Below are 10,423 nucleotides of genomic sequence, written 5' to 3' on the forward strand. Positions count from 1 at the left end.
TTTGTCACTGGCACTCTGCACACTTACACCAATTGTCTATAATGTAACTGGTTGCGATTGCCCTAGATTTGTTCCAACCTTTGAAGAGATTAAATTTATGGATTTGTGGCATCACATGTCATCACAGCCAATCCTGACCCACATTTCTCTCTACTTGGTGCATGTAACAACAGTACAAAGAGGTGTTGTAACCTTAATTGCTTGCAATGTGTTTTGAAATCCTGAGATTAAAAAGCTCGGTGAAGTCCAAAGTATTAGCTTTAGCCTTCTGTAATGCCTAAGGAGGAAGGGTGAGCCTCGTTGGGCTTTTCAGAGCTGGAAGGACACCACAGTGGCCGCTCTGAGGCCCCCAAGTTCTTGGGGGGCTTAGGGTTCTTCTATGCATGAGAGGCTGTAGACCTACCCCTTGATCTCTGCTTCCTAGAGGCTAAGCAACAGTGAGAACTTAGCTGTTTCCCATGTTGCCTCAGATGTTTTTCCAATTGCTTTTCTTAAGTTCCTGGGTCACACATCCAGAAGTGCTATGGCTTGAGTGTCACAGGCATGCTTTCCTGGGTGATCTCAGCCTGAGAGTAGGAAAGAGCTTGTGTCATTTGTCATTTCTATATGCCTCTTCATTTCCGTTCAGAGCTGATGACTTGGTCCTTATTCTAAGGTTTACCAAACTTAAGTCTCTCTCCCTGGGAATGCTCAGAAAGGGGTCACGTCAGGGACTGAGAGGGGAATGCCTAGGAGTGGATAGGCTTCTGGTTTCTTTTGTTTTCCTTTTGCTCTCACTGGTTAAACCAGGGGATTCATTTGTGAAAATTCAGACCAATCCACAAACAGGTGGGGGCTTTTCTGGTAGGTTTGTTACAATTCACAAGGTAACCTAAAAAAATATCACTCGAGATGCTAATTTGCTTCACTGTAATAGATTCTGAACCAGTAAAGCTCTAAGTCTAATGAAATCAAAATTTTCTTTCTCTACCTTTTGTGATTCGAAATAATGTAGTTTTAGTGTTCCTTTTGTTTCCACTTTTACACTTCCAGGGAAGAAAAAAGGAAATGCTCCATTAGTCATTTTAATTAAGTCTAATGGGAAGGGGGTGGTGTTCTCCATGGGAAGCTGGGGTGCCTTGGGGGATATATAAGGGCCTAGAACATTCTAACAGAATCCTGTGTACATTTTTCTGAGCTATAGTCATAGTTTTCATCAAATTCTCTAGGGATCTGGGAAAAAAAAAAGCACCCAAAGCCAGAAGGATTCCTACAACTTGAGGCTTATTTATTTCTGCTCCTTGCCAATATTCTCGTCTCAGAATTCAACGCACCTGATTCCACCAGTGGGGCTTCACACCCACCAAAATGAATCTGCCCACTTCAATGACCAAAGTAAATGTGTTCAGATTTGTCAAAGGTCACACATCACAGACAACATCTGTTTACTTCTCCCCCAGCCGCAGTGAGACGCCAGGCCCCGAGGCCAGAGACCTTTGCATCCCCAGCCTGAAATTGCAAAAGGCAAAGGCAGACCGACCGGACATAGGCCTATTTACGAAACCAGATTTATTAAAATTTCTCTACAAGTCAGAAACGGCTGTCTCATTGTTCACATATATACACATGTACAGAACAATCTAGTGTTTCCAGCTTTCCTGGCAGAAGCCCCAGCCGGCCCCGAGTCCTCAGCCGGCTCTTGTATCACAGATACGCTGCGAGGCAGCCCCCAGAGCATTAATGCCACAGAAGCCTCAGTCCTCGCTCTTCCGAGTCCCGGGATTCAGTCCAGGTAATATTGCCGATAGTCATTCACATTTCACGTGGTCTAAGACACGCAGGTTATTCAGACAGACACAGACAACAAAAAAAGCCTCAGAGTCAAAACAACAAATAAAAACAACAGACGTTATGTATAAAAGATAAAATATAGGTACAAAGTACACAGTACGTGAGGTATACACGGCATTCTCACAATGCATGTTAGCAGTTTGCTTAGGCATAGCCCTTAAAAGTGACTGCCGGTGGCTTCCATGTAATTGGTTTTTTTGTTTGTTTTCATATTTTTGTGCCTTTTCTCAAAATACAGTATGTTTGGATTACCCGTTTCACCACCTGGTTCAGTACTATCCCAGACATTGCTATTTCACCTGTACTGATGATTTTTTTTGTTTTGTTTTTTTTTAATGCAAGTCTCTGTGAAGCGCTACCTTTTGTAGGTAGCAGATGTCCATCTCAGGATGTGTTCGTCGAGAGACGGGGTTCCTGCCTGTGAGAGCGGCAGATAAGTGGATTTCTGTGTGGCAAGGTGGCAGAAAGATGAGAGAAGGTGGACTTGGATGACTTTTATAGTTCCTTCTGACTTTCAAGAGGCGGGGCTTCCTATTTCAGATGCTGATGATTATGGATGTGTTCAGAAACCAAACCACGACTGAAACATCACCCAATCCATCATGCAAAATGGCGGGCACACACAGAATGGCTGACACGGACCTTTTCCATCAGGAGGTTAGAGTGAAACTAAGACTATCCAAAAATTCACTTTCAGGCAATCTCCCTATTCTTCTCCTTCTTGACCAACTTAGTCCACTCTGAGGTGATCCTGGGGGGCAGGGAGGGGGAGGGGGGAAAGAGAAAAGTCAAGGATAAAAGCAAACATATTTGAGGGGAACTGAAAAAGCGAAGTGAGTTTCCAAATGCTCGAATTATTTCCAAAAAATCTGCTGTCTCTGTCTGAGCTCAGAGTTCTGAAATCAAGGCAGGAGTTCAATTCTTTTGTGATCATTTTTCCACGCACAGTTAGCTGAAAACTGCTTTTTCCTTGAAGTTAAGGGTAAGGGGGGTGTGGATTTCAAAGTCAAGGTCAGGAAAAGGCCTGAGTGCATGAGGTTTGGGCAAGAATTGGAGGAAAGTCTAGGTTCATAGTTCAGGCAGGATCCTATGCGCCTGACACAATCTGCTCCCGGATGAAGTATCACAGGTTAAAGTGGGTGTGAAGGAAGAGACTTAAACCAAACTCCCCCCAGGGAACTATCCAATCTAGAAGCCAGGGTGGCAAAAGTTAGCTACCAAGGATGAATTCTAAAATGGCAGGTTTATTGGCCCAATTATTTCACCCTGCCAAACTGTGTGGTTACTGCCCCCCAGTGCCACCGTGTGTGGCTCCCTTCCTCTCACTTTAGAAGATTCGAGTCCATTTCATTTGACTACAAGGTGTAGGATTTTCCATACTCTTTGCCACCTTGGAAAGATGCCGATACACCCTCCCCCACAAATGTGACCAGTGAGAGTTGATGAGGGTTCCGGGAAGTGGAAAAATGGTTTTTTTTTTTCCCCTCCTCACAGAGCGCAGGCCGTTTAGATCTCTCAAGTCAGGCAGCCGCACACACAAGAAAGGGGGGACCGCGCTGCCTTGGCGGCTCCTAACACGCCATCGTGCCTCTGGCTGGCACCACGCCGAAAAGTCTGTCCATCTTTAGAAATGGAAATGCCATGTGTGAGAATTATGAGGTTTCTGAGGTTTGGGGATTAGCAGAAGAAGGAACTAATGTCATGGTCTTCCTGATACTCTGGAACAATCTGGTCTGCAGTTCCCATTTCTGAATCTCCGTAGCCCAGTTCTAAGACAGACTCAAACCAGGGATGGAGTAAAATCTCCGGCGCTGTGAGTCTCTCTGAAGGTTCCCGTCTCAGCAGGCTGCGGATGAGGCACCTGGCTTTGGGGGAAATGTGGTCAGGAATGCAGAACTGTCCGCGCCGGATTTTGGAGAACAGGGCACTGGGGTCTGAGTCATGGAAGGGGTATCGTCCCACCAAAAGGGTGTAGAGCATCACCCCCAGGCTCCAAACATCCGCTGCCTTTCCCGAGTAGGTGCCGGTGGTGTTCAGGATCTCGGGGCTGACGTAAGCAGGACAGCCGTGTTTGTCTGAAAGGGCATCGTCCTCCCCCTTGATGATGTGCGTGTCTTCCAGACTTTCGAGTCGGAGCTGGTTTCTACAGAGAGGAAGAAAAGAAGTCATGAGTTTCAGGTGAGCTGCTCTGGGGAGCAAAGCTTTCCCAAGCACAGCCGCCCTGTGAACCCCAAGCTCCCGGAATGTCATTTACCCCTTAGTCCAGTCAGCAGGGCCCTGCCACCTCCCCGGACTCGGGATTTCAAAACCAATACAAACTGCAATAAACGTTTGCAAAGCATCAAGAGAACGTCTGGGGTGGAGGGTATGATGCAAAGCCCCACATACCCTTCGTGATAGTAGAGCTGGTAAGAGATATCCTAATAGGGATTACACAATTTGCGAAGCGCACAGGCAGGAGTGGGAGCTTGTCTTGGGGGGAATGGCTGACATTTTTTTCTAGAAAAGTCAGGGAAGAAGCCGGGCCAGCCTGCTTCATCAGAGAGGGCCTGGGCCACCTAGAAATTCATCCCCTCCTTGTCAGGTCACCGGTCCAGCCAGCTGCTACCCTGCTTTGCATTACAGAAGTGAGGGCCATCTTAATGCAGGGGCTGTGGGCGCAGCTGCTCCCAGACCAACATAAAGAGCGAACAGTCCCAAAGAGGGAACAGTTCCCCACCCGGAGCAGTGACAGTGGCAACTGCAATGGGAAAGGAATAAAGAATGTTGACAGCAGGTTTGGGGTGCAGAAGCAGCTGATGGTTCAAGCAGGATGCAGAGGCCCTACAACATTGGCATAGTTCCTGCCCATGCAAACACACATACCATTCTTACATAGGCCCCCTCCATCCATGGTACACCACACAGATACACCACACACACACACACACACACACACACACACACACACACACACACACTCACACACACACTCACACACGCAGATTCTGGCATTAGCCCATTCACACCTGCACCTAATTACACTCTATGGGTACAATGAATGTCTGACAACTCTCTACTCCCAGACTTTCTTCAGAAGCTACAAGAGGTTCCTGTTCACACCCAGTCACTCAAGTGTCCTGTATTCCCCAATGCCCAGAGGACGTGGATTATATCCAGGGGCAGCTTCTCCCTGCTTCTCTCAAACAGCTGGATTTCAGTAAATCACTGGGGAAGTTAAATGCAAGCGTTTGGTCCTGACTAATGGGTCAATTCCTTTTCCTCTCAGAGGTCTGCTGGTGGTGGCTGTTTCGGGACATTTTTTTCCCCTTCCTGCCTTCCTGTTCCCTGGAGTGTAGGATACATGTGCTAACTTCAGTATGTCCTCAGCATGACCTCCCTGTCGTTATGTAAAATACCCATTGGTTCTGTAAACGGAAAATATGACTCAACCCACACGGCCTGCCCCTGATTGGCTGCTGTAGTACTGAAAGCCTGCACCTGTGCCGTCAGCCTGCCATTGCTTAACCCTCGGGTTGCCAAACCCCCTGCACATGACATTTGCCTGTGCAATGTGGATTTCAAAAGCTGGTAAAGAGGTGTGTAAGGCATGTTTCAGAAAATACATCACCCTAGCAAAGTAGCATGTTCCAGGAATTGGAAACGTCTTCATTGCAAACACTCCGCTTTTCTTTGCTAATCAGTGTGTTTCAATCATTATTGCAAGGTCAGATACAAGTGAGGCCTCTCTGGTAACCCAACCCTGTGCTTTTTTTCATGTGATCTCCAGATCAGGGGGGAAATCAGCAGCTGAGGAGCTGAGAGGGGCAGGCACAGTGAAGCACGAAGAGCTACATTAATAAGGAGGGAACCAAATAACCAAATAAAAACCCCAAAAGGAGGTTCACACCCACCTCTACAATTCTCTAACAGTATTATTGCTTTTGCACTTTCCTCAAGGAAGGTGAGGTAAGGTCTGAGCCATTAAGAGAGGCAGCTTAAAGGACTAAGCTCATGCAAAGCACGCTCTGCTCATAGAACTGGCTGAATCCCTAGCACTGCATGATCCCCTGGGCACTGTCAGAAGAGACCCCCCCTCCAATTCTCTCCAGCACAAAGCTAGAAGCAGCCCACATATTCTGCCAGGGGTAAACCCCCACACTGAAACAATGAAATTTAAAACAGGGAAGGTGGATCTCTCCCACATTCTCTTGTCTAAAACCTCCACTCGGAACCTTAATGTCTCCTTAGCCTCTTATCAGGCTCATCTTGTCCTTTAGGAGTTAGGCTGTGCTCTATATTTAGCAACCAATTCCAGCCAACTTCCATTTATTATTCAACGGCGCTATTTTGTGAAGATGGATCCAACGGAGATGTCTCAAAAGTCACCAAAAAAAAAAAACATGGAAGCAATGTCTGAGGCGGGGGGGAAGCAGTCTGGGGGAAAGAGGGTAGATTCTGCACAGCTCTGAGATTCCTTCTAAGGATGAGACAAGGACTTGGAGACGTCCACTGGAAGGTACAATGGGGCACGGCAGGGTGCCCGAGAGCTGAGCATTCAGTCAGCACAGCAGAGTACACCTTTGCTGGTCCTCAGGTGTAAGTGGGGAAGGAAGGGTGTGTGCAAGTAATCCTGGGTATCCTGGTGGCCCTGCAGCATCCCAGAGATGCACCAAAGGTGCCTCTCCCAGACCACATCAGCAGCACCATGCCACCTCAGCTGAGGCTCCCCTAGAACCAACTCCGCAACCCTGCATCTGGCATGAGCACTGAAAATGGACCCCTGTTGGCAATCCGCACGCACCCCTAAGTGCGGGAACGTGGCACCACTACCATGAGTTCCTAGCAGCCACAGGAAGGCCTGGGCAAGCTGCTCACCTCTCCTCCGTGGAGAAGACGAATTTCCTGAGCTTCAGGTCCCCCAGCACAATGGCCGACTGGTGGCAATGGGCAACGGCAGACACAATCTGCTTGAAGAGCCGGGCAGCCTCCTCCTCCCGCAGCCTCTTCCGGCTCCGCACGTACGAGTGCATGTCCCCAAAGTCCCTCTCAAAGAACACGTAGGCCTTGGTTTCCCCCAGGATCACTTCCACGATGCCCGTGATATTCCGGTGTGACGGCAGCTGGATGTAAGGCCTGATTTTGTCTTGGTAGTGTTTAATGGGAAACACCTGCAGAGACAGAGGGGACCCCGTGAGGGGGAGTGGGTGAGAAAAGCAGGGGCCACCTCCCAAATCTTGAGGCTTTGTCCTGGCGGGAAGGCTCCCTTCGTGTCCCTCCACCACCCCTTCTTCCTGTCCCGCTCCACTTAGACAGCCAGGCAGCCCCTCACACTCCAATCCCCAGACCAGCAACATGAAGCAAGCGTGCAAGAGGCTGCCATGGAAATGGTGTGTGAAAATTGTCTTCTGTGCAGAGGTTCCACCTTCTTAGAGGTCATCAGCTCTGAGAGCAAAGCCCCCCAGGATCCCCCTTTCTCCTCCCGGGCCCTGTCCTGCTGATCCACAAGGCTGTGGTGAAACGGCTGCTGAAGGAAGGTGTGTGTCTGCCCTTCCCCTCCCTGAGCTGAGCCAGCCTAGAAATGCATGACTTCCTGCGGGGGCCCAAGTCCTGAGCAGGGAATGAGCACAGAATGTGGTGATCCTGAACAAGGGGCCAGAGAACATGCAGATCTGTCATCCGTCGGAAAGGAACAGATGACTGGGACGGAGACACTGACAACTCAGCCCCAAGCAGCCCGCCTCCCCTCCCCCACCCCCTCCCGGTCTGACTCAGGTGCAAGGCGCTAGAGTCAATGCCTTCTCCCCAGACGCTGGGACTGGGCCAGAGTGTTTGCCTGTTTCTGTAAGTCTCCCCCACCCACCCACCCCCGCAACCCTCCCCCCAACACACACTTCCCACCCACCCCGGGAATCCACTAGTGTCTCCTGTGAGCAGCTCAATGGGCTCTTTAAGGGCCTTTTGTTTAGTCCAGTTACTCATATCCTAGACTCAACTGGAAACGGTGACACATGGGTTGTCACCATCTGGATTCAGCTATTATCTGCTCGGAGGAACTGGAAGGGGTTGCACAACGGCCAGACCCAGCCCACCTCTGAGGACTGGCTGCTCCGGCACCAGCTAGAAAAAATCGCTCCCTCGCTAGCCCGCTCCCTTCCCAGCTCACACCCCCAGCACCGAGGCTCTTCCGTTCCCTGAAAAGCCCCTAACCCCGGGCTCCCAAAAGAGTCCCCCTTGCATACACCCCCGCCCCACGCCCTCTGGGTTCCGCGGCATGTCACCCAGGTTAGGACAGTAGGTGGCAGCAGCTAGCTCAGAGACCAGGATTGGGGGTGCGCAGGTAAAACGCAGGCAACCGAGACTTGAACCGAGGATGACCCTATCTCTGAGGTGAGCAGGAGCCACCTCCAAGCTTATGGGGATGTCTGAGATGCTGGGGGGATTCACGTTAGCGAAGGGTGGGCTATGGGAACATCTTGCGTCTCCGCGCGCGGCTGGGAGCGAGCGCCCCGTTCCAAGGCGTTCTCCCTCCTGGATGCGATTCCGTCAGTTCGGAAGGAAATCGCTGGCCGGGAGCTACAGGCATGAATGAGAAAGCTCCTAGCTCGGAAAAACTCGACCACATGCTCACTTCTTAAACATTCCGTCCTTCCACCCCCACCCCACCCGGCCGGAAGACCACCCACCCTCCTCAATCTGCTCTGGAGGGAGGACGACTCGGTTGGGAGTGTGATTCCGGCGCGGAGCGCAACCGGAATCCCCAAGATCCGGGCGGCCCCACACTTAACAGGGTCTTTCCACCCCGTCACCACGCACAGCCGTGCCCGGGGTATCCTGCGTTCCTCCGGCAAGAAGCTCCCTGCTGCTCCTGGCTCCAAAGACCCTCCCCACCCCCCACCCCATGGCAGGCGCCCTTCCAGAGCCGGGGGTGGAGGTGCGAGGAACAGGAGAGACGGTTGGAATAGCAGGACCCTGGGATCCAGTTCAATTCCACAACTTATATGGAACGCCACGCGCTCCTCCGAGCGCAAAGGAAATAACATGGAGAGAATGCAAGTGAGCCTTGCACGGCCTCGAGACCGCCGAGCCCTCGGCATTTCACGCGGTCGGAAACCGCACGAGCCCCTCCAAAGGGTAAACATGCCCAAACGCCGCCTTCCCCCGCTTAACCCCGTTCTGCGCCAGCTCCAGCGCTTGGAAGGGAGGCACCTGTACCCCCAGCTCTGACGCCCACAAGCACTTTATTAAAAGCCACCGCGCCCCCCTCGAAGTTCCCACCACCACCCCATCCGGTCCGGTCCAGGCTCCCGAGCCCGCGGCGCCTACCTTGCAGCGCAGCTCCCGGCCGGTGTGGATGCACAGCGCCCGAGACACATGTTCGCGCTCGGCCAGGGGCAGCAGCAGGTAGTCGGCGATGCGGCTGGGCCCCGGCGCGCTCCCAGAGCTGCCTCCGGCCCCCGGAGCGGCGGGAGGGGGCTGCGGGCTGCAGGGCGAGCCAGGGGGGCTGAGGTAGTCCGGGGGTGTCGTGCACTCCGAGAGGCGCGGGCACTTGGCGGCCACGGCCGCCGGATCGTCCGCGTCCAGCAGGCGTTTCGCCGGGGCGCCCCGGGCGGCCGGGAGCAGCAAGGCCTGGCCACGGGGTTGCGAGGCGCCGCTCATGGCAGAGCGCAGGGGACCGACCCGCATCCCGTCCCGGGGCGGGACGGCCCCGGTTTTGTAGGTCCTGGGTCGGCGCACACAGGCGCTGCGGGATCGGAGCGGAACCGGTAACTAATTCCAGTCGGCGGGATGGAGTTTTGCAAAGGCGTTGGGCTCGGCCCCCCCCCCCGCGAGGGGCTCAGAGCCGCTCGCGGACGCTAGTTGCACGCGGAGATCTCGCTGGCCGCGCGTCCGGAAGGCAGAGGCGGGCTCGGGTCCCCGGACCCCGCCAGGCACCGGCTTGGCGCGTCTCGCCAGCGGGCGACCGCCGCTATTGTTGTCGACGCTGCCGGGACAATCCGCGAAGCCAGAGGCGGTGTCGGCCGGCGCTCCCGGGATCCGGAGGCGCGCTAGGGCAGGATCCAGCGGGCTCGACAAGAGACGCCGAGCAAATAATGCACTTCCCAAAGCAAGAAGAATCGGAGAGCAAGCCCGAGCAACTTTTCCGCGGTGCTCAGGCTCCTGCGCGCTCCTGGACTCCCCGGCGTCTGAGTGCGTGCGTGTCCGTGTGCGAGCGGGCGAGACGCGCTCGGAGAGAGTGACTGAGTGTGAGTGAGTGTGTGCGCCACACCGATCCCGGCCAGTGCACTCCTTCTCCTTTTCCTCCACCTCCTCCGCCTCCTGGTGACTCACGCTGTATACACACACACACTCACAGGCCGGGCTGTGTAAACAGTTGGGAAGCCGGGTTGTGCAATGAGGTGGCTGCCAGGACTCGGGCCCTGCAGCCCGGCGAGCAGTCACCGGAGCGGGAGGGAAGGGTAGAGGTGGGGCTGGAGGGGGGGCCCGGGGGGGGGGGGGTCAGGGGAGGTGGAGCCGGGGCGGCTAGGGAGAGGACTGCAGCGGGAGGGCTAAGGGATGCTTTGAGCGGTGCGCGCTCCGGCGCAGGAGGTGCGTCCCCAGCGGGCTGCAGCGC

General features: G+C 53.4%; 1 protein-coding gene across 1 annotated transcript; it reads right to left on the reverse strand.

The window, feature by feature from the left end:
• Positions 1-1,529: 1,529 nt before the first annotated feature.
• TRIB1 (tribbles pseudokinase 1) lies at positions 1,530-9,495 on the reverse strand. The gene is made up of 3 exons (XM_056110318.1): positions 9,136-9,495; positions 6,688-6,980; positions 1,530-3,973 (listed from the first exon to the last, which is right to left on the reverse strand). The coding sequence occupies exons 1-3, from the start codon at positions 9,493-9,495 to the stop codon at positions 3,508-3,510; spliced, it is 1,119 nt and encodes a 372-aa protein (XP_055966293.1). The 3' UTR covers positions 1,530-3,507.
• Between the last annotated feature and the right edge of the window lie 928 nt (positions 9,496-10,423).

Source organism: Sorex fumeus, unplaced genomic scaffold (genome assembly GCF_029834395.1).
Source record: "Sorex fumeus unplaced genomic scaffold, SorFum_2.1 ptg000002l, whole genome shotgun sequence".
Classification (NCBI taxonomy): Eukaryota; Metazoa; Chordata; class Mammalia; order Eulipotyphla; family Soricidae; genus Sorex; species Sorex fumeus.